Below are 16,382 nucleotides of genomic sequence, written 5' to 3' on the forward strand. Positions count from 1 at the left end.
TCTCCTTTTGCCTTCAATCCTTCCCAGCGTCAGGGTCTTTTCCAATGAATTGGCTCTTCGCATCAGGTGGCCGAAGTTTTGGAGTTTCAGCTTCAGCACCAGTCCTTCCAGTGAATATTAGGATTGACTGGTTTGATCTCCTTTCTGTCCAAGGGACTTGCAAGAATCTTCTCCAGCACCACAATTCCAAAGCATTAATTTTTTGGCACTCAGCCTTCTTTATGGTCCAATTCACATATCAGTACATGACTACTGGAAAAACCATAGCTTTGACTACACAGACCTTTATCAGCAAAGTGATGTCTTTACTTCTTAACATGTTGTCTAGGTTTGTCATAGCTTTCCTTCCAAGGAGCAAGCGTCTTTTGATTTCATGGCTGCAGTCACTGTCTGCAGTTATTTTGGAAATCACTGCAGAAAATAAAAGAAAATAAAAATAAAAGAAAATAAAAAATCTGTCACTGCTTCTACTTTTTCCACATCTGTTTGCCATGAAGTGATGGGACCTGATGCCATGATCTTGGCTTTTTGAATGCTGAGTTTCAAGCCAGCGTTTGCACTCTCCTCTTTCACCTTCAAGAGGCTCTTTAGTACTGATCTTTAAACACTGTTTTTAATAACTACATCCTTTTTTGTTTGTTTATTTGTTGCTTTTGTTTGGGGCAGTTGATTGAGGAGAATTCATATATTAAGACCAGAATGCTGGAAATGTTGAAAACATTTTGCCAAAAGTGGATTTCAGCACGTGGTGTAGTGAAATGTTGGACAGAATGTCAAGAGAGGAACTTAGAATTTAGAAAATGATGAAAAAGGAGGATAACATTCACTTGTTTAGAGTTCTCTCTTGACTAGTCTTTCAATCTAAAGACCTAGACCCAAAGAATAAGAAAGAAAATTTCCCTCAGGGATCAAAGTAGTCTATCTCCCACCTCCTTAGGTCCTATAACCTTATAGGAGAGGCCTCTGCATCCTTTTAGGACTTTAACCAATGTGTCTCCACCATATTTTACATTATTTTCTAACAGATTTATAAGATTTTCAAGAGCACAGATAATTAAAAGGAAGAGGACTTGCTGAAGTAGGAACAACACTGTTCTAGGGAAGAACCCCCCACAAAAAAAGGACAGAGGTAAAAAAAAAATTCTAAAAGCATAACAATATAACAGCTTTACTGTCCGGATGCATTGGATAAACAGCCCAAAAAGCCCCTGCAGGGGGCTTCTAAGGGAATGCACAATTCATTAATCAGTGAAAGAAGATTAAATTATTACTCCTGGAACATCCAAGAAACCAATTCTTACTAAGGCTATTCAAAGTAATAAAATTTGATATTTCAGGGGTTTCCATTTATTTGCAAAATGCTCAATTCACTAATACAAAACACATAAAAGGAAGTCATAATTTTAAATATTTTAGCCAATATTTATTTTGATCTCTGATATCCACAAGGCTTATTTGATATTTACCTCTTGCCATAGCATGTCTCAAGCACCCAGTGTGTACAGAGTGTAACAAAAAGAAGGTATATGCTCTCTGCCCTCTAGGACCTTGCCTTCTGAGAGGAAACTGAGCCCGAAGGGATAGGTGATCATATGTTTGTGTTTCAAACTATTGAAGCAGAATCTGAGCAGAGTGCTATAGACTATGGAAGACCTCTTAGAGGAGAGGTGAATGTCAAAATAATGAGTTTAGAAAGAAGTGGGGAAGGACACATACCTATAAACATATTTTAAAACCAAAAACATTGATGCTATCTCTTCAATTTAGTGTTGAATGAAACTTTACCTTAATCCTCAACAAACCGAAAGCTCATAGATTATCATTTAAAATAAGAAGACACATCCTTTGTGACAATTATCACTTGGGTAAAAGCAATAATAGTCATTTAAAACCTTGCCAAGAATCTTTCTATTTATTCTGTACTACCTACCTGATCTGATGCCAGGCCACAGTCCCTGCCTGATGAAATAAACTACTTTATTTTCATGTTCTTATTCTCTTTATTCCTAGATGCCTGTGGTGATCCACCAAGGTTTGAAACTATGCGGCTCCGGGGTGCGCCTAAACCCAGGTATGGTCCTGGGGAACGTGTACAATATGACTGTCGCCTAGGTTTCAAGCCCATAATTCCTCTTCGTCCCAGATCTGCTGTTTGTGAGGATGACAATACATGGTCAGCTCTTGAGGAGGCCTGTACAAGTGAGTAAACTTTTTTTTATTATTGCTCTGGAGAGTTTCACACATTTTAGTGCACATATTCATCTACTGCAATAATGGTTTTCTCATGTGAATATAGGTTTTAGATGGCAATGCATTTTTTCGGGCTTAAAAAATCCCAAAAGAATAATCTTCTTGGCAATTGGTTACCTGGGTAGATACGAATCATGTTTCACCATATAATATGGAAAGAAAATAATAATTAAATAAAATAATAAGATCCCCATGGATTCAAACAAGAATTGTAGAATTTTGAATTTGATTTAAATCTATTTTTGAAATTGCTGTAAACAAACAAATTTGAATATTTTCTCTTAGGAAAATCATGTCCTAATCTGGGCGATCCAGTGAATGGTCAAGTTTACTTCGTCAATGGAAGTGTTCTGTTTGGTTCACAGGCTCACTTTGTTTGTAATCAGGGGTAAGTAAGATGCTACTTAAAGAAAATAAGGTTCAGTTCAGTTCAGTTCAGTCGCTCAGTTGTGTCCAACTCTTTGCAACCCCATGAACCGCACTCGCCAGGCCTCCCTGTCCATCACCAACTCCTGGAGTTTACCCAAACCCATGTCCATCGAGTGGATGATGCCATCCAACCATCTCATCCTCTGTTGTCCCCTTCTCCTCCTGCCCTCAATCTTTCCTAGCATCAGGGTCTTTTCAAATGAGTCAACTCTTCGCATCAGGTGGCGAAAGTACTGGAGTTTCAGCTTCAACATCAGTCCTTCCAATGAACACCCAGGACTGATCTCCTTTAGGATGGACTGGTTGGATCTCCTCACAGTCCAAGGACCTCTCAAGAGTCTTCTCCAACATCACAGTTCAAAAGCATCAATTCTTCTATGCTCAGCTTTCTTTATAGTCCAACTCTCACATCCATACATTTCTACTGGAAAAACCATAGCCTTGGCTAGACAGACCTTTGTTGGCAAAGTAGTGTCTCTGCTTTTTAATATGCTGTCTAGGTTGGTCATAACTTTCCTTCCAAGGAGTAAGTGTCTTTTAATTTCATGGCTGCAATCACCATCTGCAGTGATTTTGGAGCCCAGAAAAATAAAGTCAGCCACTGTTTCCACTGTTTCCCCATCTATTTGCCATGAAGTGATGGGACCAGATGCCATGATCTTAGTTTTCTGAATGTTGAGTTTTAAGCCAGCTTTTTCACTCTTCTCTTTCACTTTCATCAAGAGGCTTTTTAGTTCTTCTTCACTTTCTGCCATAAGGGTGGTGTCATCTGCATACCTGAGGTTATTGATACTTCTCCCAGCAATCTTGATTCCAGCTTGTGGTTCTTCCAGCCCAGTGTTTCTCATGATGTACTCTGCATATAAGTTAAATAAGCAGGGTGACAATATACAGCCTTGACGTACTCCTTTTCCTATTTGGAACTAGTCTGTTGTTCCATGTCCGGTTCTAACTGTTGCTTCCTGACCTGCATACAGGTTTCTCAAGAGGCAGGTCAGGTAGGTTTTAATTGTGATCTCCTCAAATATTTTCTCACAATTTTCTTTTTTTCACTCTCTCCTGGGACCTCTGTAATTTGAATGTTGGTTTGCATAATGTTTTCCCAGAGGACTCTGAGACCGTCCTGTCTTATTTTCATTCTTCTTTATTCTCTGCTTCAGTTATTTCTCCATTCTATCTTCCTGCTCACTTACCGTCCTTTTGCCTTGGTTATTTTGCTCTTGGCTCCCTCTAGTGTACTCTGTTTCAGTTATTGCCTTGCTCATTGCTGATTGACAGTTCTTCATTTCTTCCAAGTCTGTATTAAACATTTCTTGTATCTTCTCTATCCATGTCTCCATCATATCTATCTATGCCTCCATTTTATTTCTGAGATTTGGGGTCATCTTTACTATCATTACTCTAAACTTTTTCAGGTAGACTGCGTGTTTTCTCTTCATTTGTTTGGTCTTGTGAGTTCTTACCAGGCTCTTTCATGTGCTACATGTTTCTTTGTCTTTTTAGTTTGTTTCATTTGCTGTGCTTGGGTCTACTTTTCACAGGCTGCAAGGATGTAGTTCCCCACTTGTGGTGTCTGTCTCCCACGGGTGGGGTTGCTTTCCTGGTAGGCAGTGCCAGTGCCTGTTCTGGTGGTTGGAGGTGGATCTTGTCTCTAAAGGGCAGTGCTATACATCCAGTAGTGTATTTTGAGATGTCTGTGAACGTGGTATGGCTTTGAGCAGACTGTCTGCTAATGGGTAGGGTTCTATTCCTGTTTTGCTAATTGTTTGGTGTGAAGTGTCCAGCACTGGAACTTGCTGGCCTTTGTGTCAGTCCAGGTGTTATGGTTGAGATGGAGGCCTTTTGGAGAGTTCTTGCCAATTAATATTCCATGAGGTTTGAAGTTCTCTGGTGGTCTAACATCATGGATCGGGTCTCCTATCTCAGAGTTTCAGGCCTAACCCCATTGCTGGAGCACCAAGATTCCACAAGCCATACAGCACAGAAGAGAAAGAGAAAAAAAAAGATAGAAAAAAATAAAAATATAAACAAACAAATAATGGACAAAGGCCCAAGACAAATATTAAAAGCAGCACTTAACGTGTAATAACATACTATCAAACAAACTAAAAAAAAATTTTTAAAGAATGAAAATGTGAATAAAAACATGAGAAGAGCAATTAAACCATAAACAAACCCATAAATGAAAACAAAGAGTAGAAACTAGACTAGCAAAAATACAAAATCAAAAACATGGGGAAAACGGTAAGATAATGAGAAAGTACTGTGAAAATAGGAAAAACATTTTAAAACATTTATTTAAAAGCAAAAAGCATTAAGTAAAGGAAAAATAAAAGCAGTAGTAAAGAACAATAAAACAATAGAAAAAAGAAGAAAGAGAAGATATTTAGAGAAAGATTGGTAGTAAGAATATTTTCCTATTTGTCTGTGTCCATGTCACACAGAGAGCTCCAGCATGTCTTCCTACTCAGGAAGTTCTCCAAAAGTTCTAGGAAGGCCTCTGGCACCTGCTGTGGGCCCTGTGGGGTCAACTCAGGTTCAGATCTGGTTTTACTCCAGCTTTTACTTGCTTACAAAGTCTACAGTTGCCCTCAAAGTCCACAGCCTTAAGCTAATTGTGGGGATTTAGTAGGCTGCTGCTGGGGCTACACAAGCGAATTCCCTTCCTCTGAGTCCCTGGTGCTCAGTTTTGGTTTTGGCCCCCTCTCTTTTTATAGACTGTCGTCTGGTGTGTGTTCCCCGCCCAGGCAATGGAGGCAAAAGCTGTGGCTTATTGGGGCTCACTTGCTAAGTCAGTCTGGGCAGAGGGAGCGATATGGCGGACGCAGTTGGGATGTGCAAGGAAAACCTGTGGCAGCAGAGACCTGTAGGAAGTTACTACAGCCTCAGGCAGGTCGTCTGCTCCCCCAGGGGAACTGGCCCCAGGTCGAGGGTCCCTTGGCAGCGCCAAGCCGCACAGGTACGGGCAGTGACTTTTGCCTGCTGACAGCTTGGTGGAGGCTGCAGTGGATGTCATGCCAACCTCTGGGGCGGGGGTCTGCCGTGGAACTTTGCCCCCCATCTCTGGCACATGCTTTGGTGGCAGCCAGCCTGCTTGTCCACCTCTGGGACAACAGACCGCAGCCCATCTCACCTCTGGCATTCACGGAGGCAGTGTCCTGCTGTCTGCAAGCGCACAGAGTTGGAAGGTCCCCACAGCAGTGATCTCTTAACCCTCTGGCTGGCACAGACTTTTCCCTGGAATCCCTCGTCTGTGCTGCACAGACTTTCATCATGGCCCTCAACCCCAGTCCTCTCCCTATGGCCCGATCTTCAAAGCCCAAGCCTCAACACCCAGCCACCAACTCGCCACAGCAGACGCACAAACAAATGTCTCAGACTGGGAAGTGCTGTCAGCACTGAGGTCTGTGGTGAATTCTTTCCACTTCTTTTTCCAAGCACTTGTTTGCAGGCTCCCCTCTGAGGTTCTGAAGCTCACCCCTATCCCCGCCCATTAGGGGATTTCCTAGTGTGTGGAAATGTTCCCTCCTTCATGGCTCCTTCCCAGAGGCACAGGTCATGTCCCCATACCCTTGTCTCCTTTTTAAATTTCTTTTGCCCTACCCCGTTACATGAAAATTAGCTTGCCTTTTTGGAAGTCTGGGGTCTCTTCCAGCATTTCAGTATTCTATAGGAGTTGCTCCACATGCAGATTTATTTTGGTGTATTTGTGGGGAGGAAGATGGTCTCTATGTTTTACTTCTCAGCCATCGTGAAATCCCCCTCTTGTAGAACGATTGGTATAACTTCTCTTTTAAACATTTGGCAGAATTAAAGAGTTGAAAAGCATCAGATCCAGGACTTTTTTTTTTAATGGAAGATTTTTGGTTACTGATTCAATCTACTCACTTGTCATATTCAATTCAAATTTTGTAATTTTTTAATGAAGTCATGGTAGATACTGTGTTTACCTGGATTTGTTCATTGTATCTAGGCTATCATTTGTTGGCATAAAATTATTCATAGAGGTCTCATATTTTTAATTCTGTAGAACTAAGTGATAATATCCCCATTTAATTTCTGATTTGGGTAATTTAGATTTTTCTTTTTTTCTTAGTCCATCTAGCTAAGGGTTTGTCAGTGTTTTTGCTTTTTTGGAAAACCAACTTTTGATTTCACTGACGTTCTCTTCTCTATTTTACTGCTTTAATCTTTATTATTTACTTCCTTCTGGTAGTTTTGGGTTATCTTCTTTCACTAATTCCTTAAGTTGTAACATTAGGTTTCTTACTTTAATTGAAGAATAATTTACCTACAAACTAAATTACTTCAGGTACATCACATGCTGCTGCTGCTAAGTCACTTTAGTCATATCCGACTCTGTGAGACCCCATAGATGGCAGCCCACCAGGCTTCCCCATCCCTGGGATTCTCCAGGCAAGAACACTGGAGTGGGTTGCCATTTCCTTCTCCAATGCATGAAAGTGAAAAGTGAAAGTGAAGTCGCTCAGTCGTGTCTGACTCTTTGCGACCCCATGGACTGCAGCCCACCAGGCTCCTCCATCCATGGGGTTTTCCAGGTAAGAGTACTGGAGTGGGGTGCCATCACCTTCTCCGAGTACATCACATAGGGATTGATATTTCTGTATGTTTAAAAGTGATTACCATGATGTCTAGTTATCATCTGTCAGCATACGAGGTTATTGCACAGTTACTACTGGTTTCCTACTTTCATCCTCATAACCTCTTTCTTTCATAACTGGAAATTTGTGCCTCCTAATCTCACTCACCTAATTCATTTCTCCCTCCACCCCCTCCCTCCGGCAACCACTTTTTTGTTCTCTGTGGCTGGAGTATGTTTGTGTTTTGTTGTTTCTCGTTTGCTTTGTGTTTAATTGCACTTATAGATGAAATCATGCAATATTTATGTTTCATTTTTTCACTTTGCATAATATTCTCTAGTCCCATCCCATGTTGTTGCTAATGGCAAGATTTCCCTGTTTTTATGGCTGAGCTATAGTCCATTGTGTTTGTTTATCCCTATGTTCTTAATCCCTTTAGTCTCCTGAAGGGCATATAGTTAGCTACTGTATCATCTCTACTTTACACAGCAATGAATGTAGGGCTGCTGGGAAAAGTTGAAGGCAAGACGAGAAGGGAGCGGCAGGGGATGAGAGGGTTGGATGGCATCACTGACTCAGTGGACATGAATTTGAGCAAACTCCAGGAGAGAGTAAAGAAGAGGGGAGTCTGACATGCTGCAGTCCATGCGGGTCGCAAAGAGTAGGACATGACTTAGCGATGGAACAACTTTTCAACTCCAGAATTTCCTTTCGGCTTCTTTCTAGTTTTTCTGTCTCCTGTTTGAGATTTCCATGTTTTACACGGCTTTTCTTGATTTTCTAGATTTCTTCCTTTAGTTTTTCAAGCATCATTAAGGCAGTCATTTTTTTCTGTCAAATTTTATTGGGGGCTCAGGACCTTGGGGTTTTGGCAAGAGACCTCCCTGCTGGCAAAGAGGCACCAAGGTATGGGAATCATTTAATGTTCTTCTGGAGGCACAGGTTGTTGGTGTGGACACATTTCTTCTTGTGGCAGTTGGCAGCATTGAGATGGAAGTGAGCAAATACTTGTGAGAGATGGTTTACTAACAGTGTGTTTGGGGGCAAACTTGTGGAAGGAAGCCTTAGTGATGCCACCCCACAGGCAAAGCGCGAAGTGTGAGTTGACTCCTTTCTTGAATTTGTGGTCTGAGAGTGTGTGGTCAACCTCCAGCTATATGCTCCCAAAATTCAAAACTGTTAGGCAAACAGGACATCTCCCTTTTCTTGGATTTTAGCTTTGATATTCTCAATGGTGACATTGAACTTGACCCTGAGAGTGATGTTGTTACTTGCAGGGTGTTCATAAAGATCTGCAGCTCTATGTCTCCCACGTAGCCCCCTCATTGAAGAAAAATCAGACAGCAGAACTGGCATTAATTGATTTACCACTGCAAATGCCTTCATAAGACAGTTATTTTAAAGTCTTTGTCTAGTTCATCTGCCATCAGTTCTTTTTTTTAAATTTTATTTTATTTTTAAACTTTACATAATTGTATTAGTTTTGCCAAATATCAAAATGATTCCGCCACAGGTATACATGTGTTCCCCATCCTGAACCCTCCTCCCTCCTCCCTCCCCATACCATCCCTCTGGGTCGTCCCAGTGCACTAGCCCCAAGCATCCAGTATCGTGCATCGAACCTGGACTGGCCACTCGTTTCTTACATCATATTTTACATGTTTCAATGCCATTCTCCCAAATCTTCCCACCCTCTCCCTCTCCCACAGAGTCCATAAGACTGTTCTATACATCAGTGTCTCTTTTGCTGTCTCGTACACAGGGTTATTGTTACCATCTTTCTAAATTCCATATATATGCGTTAGTATACTATATTGGTGTTTTTCCTTCTGGCTTACTTCACTCTGTATAATAGGCTCCAGTTTCATCCACCTCATTAGAACTGATTCAAATGTATTCTTTTTAATGGCTGAGTAATACTCCATTGTGTATATGTACCATAGCTTTCTTATCCATTCATCTGCTGATGGACATCTAGGTTGCTTCCATGTCCTGGCTATTATAAACAGTGCTGCGGTGAACACTGGGGTACATGTGTCTCTTTCCCTTCTGGTTTCCTCAGTGTGTATGCCCAGCAGTGGGATTGCTGGATCATAAGGCAGTTCTATTTCCAGTTTTTTAAGCAATCTCCACACTGTTCTCCAGAGTGGCTGGACTAATTTGCATTCCCATCAACAGTGTAAGAGGGTTCCCTTTTCTCCACACCCTCTCCAGCATTTATTATTTGTAGACTTTTGGATCGCAGCCATTCTGACTGGTGTGAAATGGTACCTCATAGTGGTTTTGATTTGCATTTCTCTGATATGAGTGATGTTGAGCATTTTTTCATGTGTTTGTTAGCCCTCTGTATGTCTTCTTTGGAGAAATGTCTATTTAGTTCTTTGGCCCATTTTTTGACTGGGTCATTTATTTTTCTGGAGTTGAGCTGGAGGAGTTGCTTGTATATTTTTGAGATTAGTTGTTTGTCAGTTGCTTCATTTGCTATTATTTTCTCCCATTCTGAAGGCTGTCTTTTCACCTTGCTAATAGTTTCCTTTGATGTGCAGAAGCTTTCAAGGTTAATCAGGTCCCATTTGTTTATTTTTGCTTTTATTTCCAATATTCTTGGAGGTGGGTCATAGAGGATCCTGCTGTGATGTATGTCAGAGAGTGTTTTGCCTATGTTCTCCTCTAGGAGTTTTATAGTTTCTGGTCTTACATTGAGATCTTTAATCCATTTTGAGTTTATTTTTGTGTATGGTGTTAGAAAGTGTTCTAGTTTCATTCTTTTACAAGTGGTTGACCAGATTTCCCAGCACCACTTGTTAAAGAGATTGTCTTTAATCCATTGTATATTCTTGCCTCCTTTGTCAAAGATAAGGTGTCCATATGTGCGTGGATTTATCTCTGGGCTTTCTATTTTGTTCCATTGATCTATATTTTTGTCTTTGTGCCAGTATCATACTGTCTTGATAACTGTGGCTTTGTAGTAGAGCCTGAAGTCAGGTAGGTTGATTCCTCCAGTTCCATTCTTCTTTCTCAAGATCGCTTTGGCTATTCAAGGTTTTTTGTATTTCCATACAAATTGTGAAATTATTTGTTCTAGCTCTGTGAAGAATACTGTTGGTAGCTTGATAGGGATTGCATTGAATCTATAAATTGCTTTGGGTAGTATACTCATTTTCACTATATTGAGTCTTCCAATCCATGAACATGGTATATTTCTCCATCTATTAGTGTCCTCTTTGATTTCTTTCACCAGTGTTTTATAGTTTTCTATATATAGGTCTTTAGTTTCTTTAGGTAGATATATTCCTAAGTATTTTATTCTTTCTGTTGCAATGGTGAATGGAATTGTTTCTTTAATTTCTCTTTCTGTTTTCTCATTATTAGTGTATAGGAATGCAAGGGATTTCTGTGTGTTGATTTTATATCCTGCAACTTTACTATAGTCATTGATTATTTCTAGTAATTTTCTGGTGGAGTCTTTAGGGTTTTCTATGTAGAGGATCATGTCATCTGCAAACAGTGACAGTTTTACTTCTTCTTTTCCAATTTGGATTCCTTTTATTTCTTTTTCTGCTCTGATTGCTGTGGCCAAGACTTCCAAAACTATGTTGAATAGTAATGGTGAAAGTGGGCACCCTTGTCTTGTTCCTGACTTTAGAGGAAATGCTTTCAATTTTTCACCATTGAGGATAATGTTTGCTGTGGGTTTGTCATATATAGCTTTTATTATGTTGAGGTATGTTCCTTCTATTCCTGCTTTCTGGAGAGTTTTTATCATAAACGGATGTTGAATTTTGTCAAAGGCTTTCTCTGCATCTATTGAGATAATCATATGGTTTTTATTTTTCAATTTGTTAATGTGGTGTATTACATTGATTGATTTGCGGATATTGAAGAATCCTTGCATCCCTGGGATAAAGCCCACTTGGTCATGGTATATGATCTTTTTAATGTGTTGTTGGATTCTGATTGCTAGAATTTTGTTAAGGATTTTTACATCTATGTTCATCAGTGATATTGGCCTGTAGTTTTCTTTTTTTGTGGGGTCTTTGTCAGGTTTTGGTATTAGGGTGATGGTGGCCTCATAGAATGAGTTTGGAAGTTTACCTTCCTCTGCAATTTTTTGGAAGAGTTTGAGCAGGATAGGTGTTAGCTCTTCTCCAAATTTTTGGTAGAATTCAGCTGTGAAGCCGTCTGGACCTGGGCTTTTGTTTGCTGGAAGATTTTTGATTACAGTTTCAATTTCCATGCTTGTGATGGGTCTGTTAAGATTTTCTATTTCTTCCTGGTCCAGTTTTGGAAAGTTGTACTTTTCTAAGAATTTGTCCATTTCTTCCACATTGTCCATTTTATTGGCATGTAATTGTTGATAGTAGTATCTTATGATCCTTTGTATTTCTGTGTTGTCTGTTGTGATCTCTCCATTTTCGTTTCTAATTTTATTGATTTGATTTTTCTCCCTTTGTTTCTTGATGAGTCTGGCTAATGGTTTGTCAATTTTATTTATCCTTTCAAAGAACCAGCTTTTGGTTTTGTTGATTTTTGCTCTGGTCTCTTTTGTTTCTTTTGCATTTATTTCTGCTTTAATTTTTAAAATTTCTTTCCTTCTACTAACCCTGGGGTTCTTCATTTCTTCCTTTTCTAGTTGCTTTAGGTGTAGAGTTAGGTTATTTATTTGACTTTTTCTTGTTTCTTGAGGTGTGCCTGTATTGCTATGAACTTTCCCCTTAGGACTGCTTTCACCGTGTCCCACGGGTGGGTTGTTGTGTTTTCATTTTCATTCGTTTCTATGCAAATTTTGATTTCTTTTTTGATTTCTTCTGTGATTTGTTGGTTATTCAGCAGTGTGTTGTTCAGCCTCCATATGTTGGAATTTTTAATAGTTTTTCTCCTGTAATTGAGATCTAATCTTACTGCATTGTGGTCAGAAAAGATGCTTGGAATGATTTCTATTTTTTTGAATTTACCAAGGCTAGCTTTATGGCCCAGGATGTGATCTATCCTGGAGAAGGTTCCATGTGTGCTTGAGAAAAAGGTGAAATTCATTGTTTTGGGATGAAATGTCCTATAGGTATCAATTAGGTCTAACTGGTCTATTGTATCGTTTAAAGTTTGTGTTTCCTTGTTAATTTTCTGTTTAGTTGATCTATCCATAGGTGTGAGTGGGGTATTAAAGTCTCCCACTATTATTGTGTTATTGTTAATTTCTCCTTTCATACTTGTTAGCATTTGTCTTACATACTGCGGTGCTCCCGTGTTGGGTGCATATATATTTATAATTGTTATATCTTCTTCTTGGATTGATCCTTTGATCATTATGTAGTGACCTTCTTTGTCTCTTTTCACAGCCTTTGTTTTAAAGTCTATTTTATCTGATATGAGTATTGCTACTCCTGCTTTCTTTTGGTCCCTGTTTGCATGGAAAATCTTTTTCCAGCCCTTCACTTTCAGTCTGTATGTGTCCCCTGTTTTGAGGTGGGTCTCTTGTAGACAACATATGTAGGGGTCTTGTTTCTGTATCCATTCAGCCAGTCTTTGTCTTTTGGTTGGGGCATTCAACCCATTTACGTTTAAGGTAATTACTGATAAGTATGATCCTGTTGCCATTTACTTTATTGTTTTGGGTTCGAATTTATACACCGTTTTTGTGTTTCCTGTCTAGAGAATATCCTTTAGTATTTGTTGGAGAGCTGGTTTGGTGGTGCAGAATTCTCTCAGCTTTTGCTTGTCTGAAAAGCTTTTGATTTCTCCTTCATACTTGAATGAGATCCTTGCTGGGTACAATAATCTGGGCTGTAGGTTATTTTCTTTCATCATTTTAAGTATGTCTTGCCATTCCCTCCTGGCTTGAAGAGTTTCTATTGAAAGATCAGCTGTTATCCTTATGGGAATTCCCTTGTGTGTTATTTGTTGTTTTTCCCTTGCTGCTTTTAATATTTGTTCTTTGTGTTTGATCTTTGTTAATTTGATTAATATGTGTCTTGGGGTGTTTCACCTTGGGTTTATCCTGTTTGGGACTCTCTGGGTTTCTTGGACTTGGGTGATTATTTCCTTCCCCATTTTAGGGAAGTTTTCAACTATTATCTCCTCAGGTATTTTCTCATGGTCTTTCTTTTTGTCTTCTTCTTCTGGAACCCCTATGATTCGAATGTTGTAGCATTTAATATTGTTCTGGAGGTCTCTGAGATTGTCCTCATTTCTTTTAATTCGTTTTTCTTTTATCCTCTCTGATTCATTTATTTCTACCATTCTATCTTCTAATTCACTAATCCTATCTTCTGCCTCTGTTATTCTACTATTTGTTGCCTCCAGAGTGTTTTTAATTTCATTTATTGCATTATTCATTATATATTGATTCTTTTTTATTTCTTCTAGGTCCTTGTTAAACCTTTCTTGCATCTTCTCAATCCTTGTCTCCAGGCTATTTATCTGTGATTCCATTTTGATTTCAAGATTTTGGATCAATTTCACTATCATTATTTGGAATTCTTTATCAGGTAGATTCCCTATCTCTTCCTCTTTTGTTTGGTTTGGTGGGCATTTATCCTGTTCCTTTATCTGCTGGGTATTCCTCTGTCTCTTCATCTTGTTTAAATTGCTGAGTTTGGGGTGTCCTTTCTGTATTCTGGCAGTTTGTGGAGTTCTCTTTATTGTGGCGTTTCCTCGCTGTGTGTGGGTTTGTACAGGTGGTTTGTCAAGGTTTCCTGGTTAGGGAAGCTTGTGTCAGTGTTCTGGTGGGTGGAGCTGTATTTCTTCTCTCTGGAGTGCAATGAAATGTCCAGTAATGAGTTATGAGATGTCTATGGTTTTGGGGTGACTTTGGGCAGCCTGTATATTGGAGCTCAGGGCTGTGCTCCTTTGTTGCTAGAGAATTTGCTTGGTATGTCTTGCCCTGGAACTTGTTGGCCCTTGTGTGGTGCTTGGTTTCAGTGTCGGTATGGAGGCGTTTGATGAGCTCCTGTCAATTAATGTTCCTTGGAGTCAGGAGTTCCCTGGAGTCAGGGTTTGGACTTAAGCCTCCTGCTTCCAGTTATCGGTCTTATTTTTACAGTAGTTTCAAAACTTCTCCTTCTATACAGCACCATTGATAAAACATCTACGTTAAAGATGAAAAGTTTCTCTACTGTGAGGGTCACTCAGAGAGGTTCACAGCATTACATGGAGAAGAGAAGAGGGAGGAAGGAGTTAGAGGTGACCCAGATGAGATGAGATGGAATCAATAGTGGAGACAGTGGGCTAGCCAGTAGTCACTTCCTTATGTGCACTCCACAACTGGACCATTCAGAGATGTTCACGGAGTTATACAGAGAAGAGAAGAAGAAGGAAGGTGACAGAGGTGGCCAGAAGGATAAAAGGGGGGATTGAAAAGGAGGGAGACAGATCCAGCCAGTAATCAGTTCCCTAAGTGTTCTCCACCGTCTGGAACACACAGAAATTCACAGAGTTGGGTAGAGTAGAGAGGGGTTAGGGAGGAGACACAGGCGACCTGGTGGAGAAAAAGGAGTCCAAAGGGAGAGAGAGCAGTCAAGCCAGTAATCTTGCTCCCTAGTGAAAAATGGATCCTGAAGATTGGGTTCTTAAAGGTACAAAATTGGTAACAAATACATAAAAGCAAAAATTAAAGATCTAGAGTAGAGTCTGGAATTCCAAAAATACGATGTTAAAGAAAAGAAGAAGGAAAAGAAAGAGAGAAAAAACGAACAAACAAAAACAAACAAGGTCGCGAAAATTATAAAGAAAATACAGGTACAAATTTGATAACTAATACCAAAAAGCAAAAATTAAAAATCTAGAGTAGAGTTTGGAATTTCAAAAATACAATGTTAAAAAAAAAGAAGAAGAAAAATAAAGAGAGAAAACAAACAAACAAAAACAAACAATGTCGCAAAAATTATAAAGAAAATACAGGTACAAAATTGATATCAAATACCAAAAAGCATAAATTAAAAATCTAGAGTAGAGTTTGGAATTTCAGATATACAATGTTATATAAAAGGAGAAGAGAAAGAAACAGAGAAAAGGAAAAAAAAAGTCACAGAAATTATAAAAAGAACTATAGGTACAAAATTGATAACATATACCAAAAAGCTACAATTAAAAATCTAGAGTAGAGTTTGGAATTTCAAAAATACAATGTTAAAGAAAAGAAGAAAAAAAAAAAAAAAACAAGGTCAAAAATTATAAAATATATATATATGAAGTTTGCTGAAGAAGAAAAAAATAGGGTCTTTTTTTTTTGCAAAGTAATATGTTATAAAAGTGATAATTAAAAGAACAATAGAGGACTTAAAATTTTTTTTAAAAAAATTAAAAAAAAAAAAGAAAGAATGATCGTAAAAATAGTAAAAATATATCTAGGACTTTCTTTGGTTTTGTTGTGAGTATTGCATGTTCAGTTCATTTTTGGCTAGTTCCTTGGTCTGACTTATATTTCTCAAGATCTATAGGCCCCTTCCTATGTAGTCCGTAGTAACCACAGGGTTTAATCTATTGCCTGTAGCTTCCAAGGTGTTTCCTTCTGTTATAACTTCTTCTGTTTGCTGGTCTCTTCAGTGTCTGGTTTCCGCCCTGACACAAAGGGCACGGTGGAGGACACTTTTTTTTTTTTTTTTTTAAGGCTTACTTGTTCAGTCGCTCTGTGGGGAGGGAGGGAGGGATGCTGCAAACAAATAACACTGGCGTGGGCTCGCAGTGCCTCAGCCACCCTGGGTCTGCCCCTGCTCACGGCGCGTGTAGCCTCCCTGCCCACACTGCTTGGGCTCTAGGTTGTTCCGCCGGGAACAATCCGAGGCTGGCCCAGGGCTGCATGCACCTCCCAGGTCCAAGCCGCTCAGGTTCAGGCACTCGGGTAGTCCTCAGAGGCGCAGACTCAGTTGGGCCTGCATTTTGTGCTCTTCCCAGGTCCGAGCAGCTCAGGTGATGAGGTGTTTGGCGAGCGCCAATGCTGCGACTTATCGCCTCCCCGCCACTCGGTTATCTGGGTGTAAAACCGGCGCACCTTCTCAGGCAGATGTTGACCGTCCAGACCCCCAAGAAGTTTTAGTTAGCAAAGAAGCCTGCTTACAGTTTTATAGATAATGTCTCTCTGGGGCTGCGATTGCTCCCTTCCGGCTC

General features: G+C 39.7%; 1 protein-coding gene across 1 annotated transcript in view; it reads left to right on the plus strand.

Moving 5' to 3' along the window:
- The window catches only part of LOC147356078 (membrane cofactor protein-like), a 58,571-nt gene that overhangs the window by 2,190 nt on the left and 39,999 nt on the right, over nucleotides 1–16,382 (plus strand). The window contains exons 3-4 of the mRNA XM_086345856.1: nucleotides 2,011–2,199; nucleotides 2,536–2,638. Of these exons, the coding sequence (XP_086201982.1) occupies nucleotides 2,011–2,199; nucleotides 2,536–2,638 (292 nt within the window). The remainder of the gene's footprint in view (nucleotides 1–2,010; nucleotides 2,200–2,535; nucleotides 2,639–16,382) is intronic.

The sequence above is a fragment of the Bos grunniens genome, chromosome 16 (assembly GCF_055505025.1).
Source record: "Bos grunniens cultivar Pamir isolate PY7600 chromosome 16, Bosgru_T2T1.0, whole genome shotgun sequence".
Taxonomy (NCBI): Eukaryota; Metazoa; Chordata; class Mammalia; order Artiodactyla; family Bovidae; genus Bos; species Bos grunniens.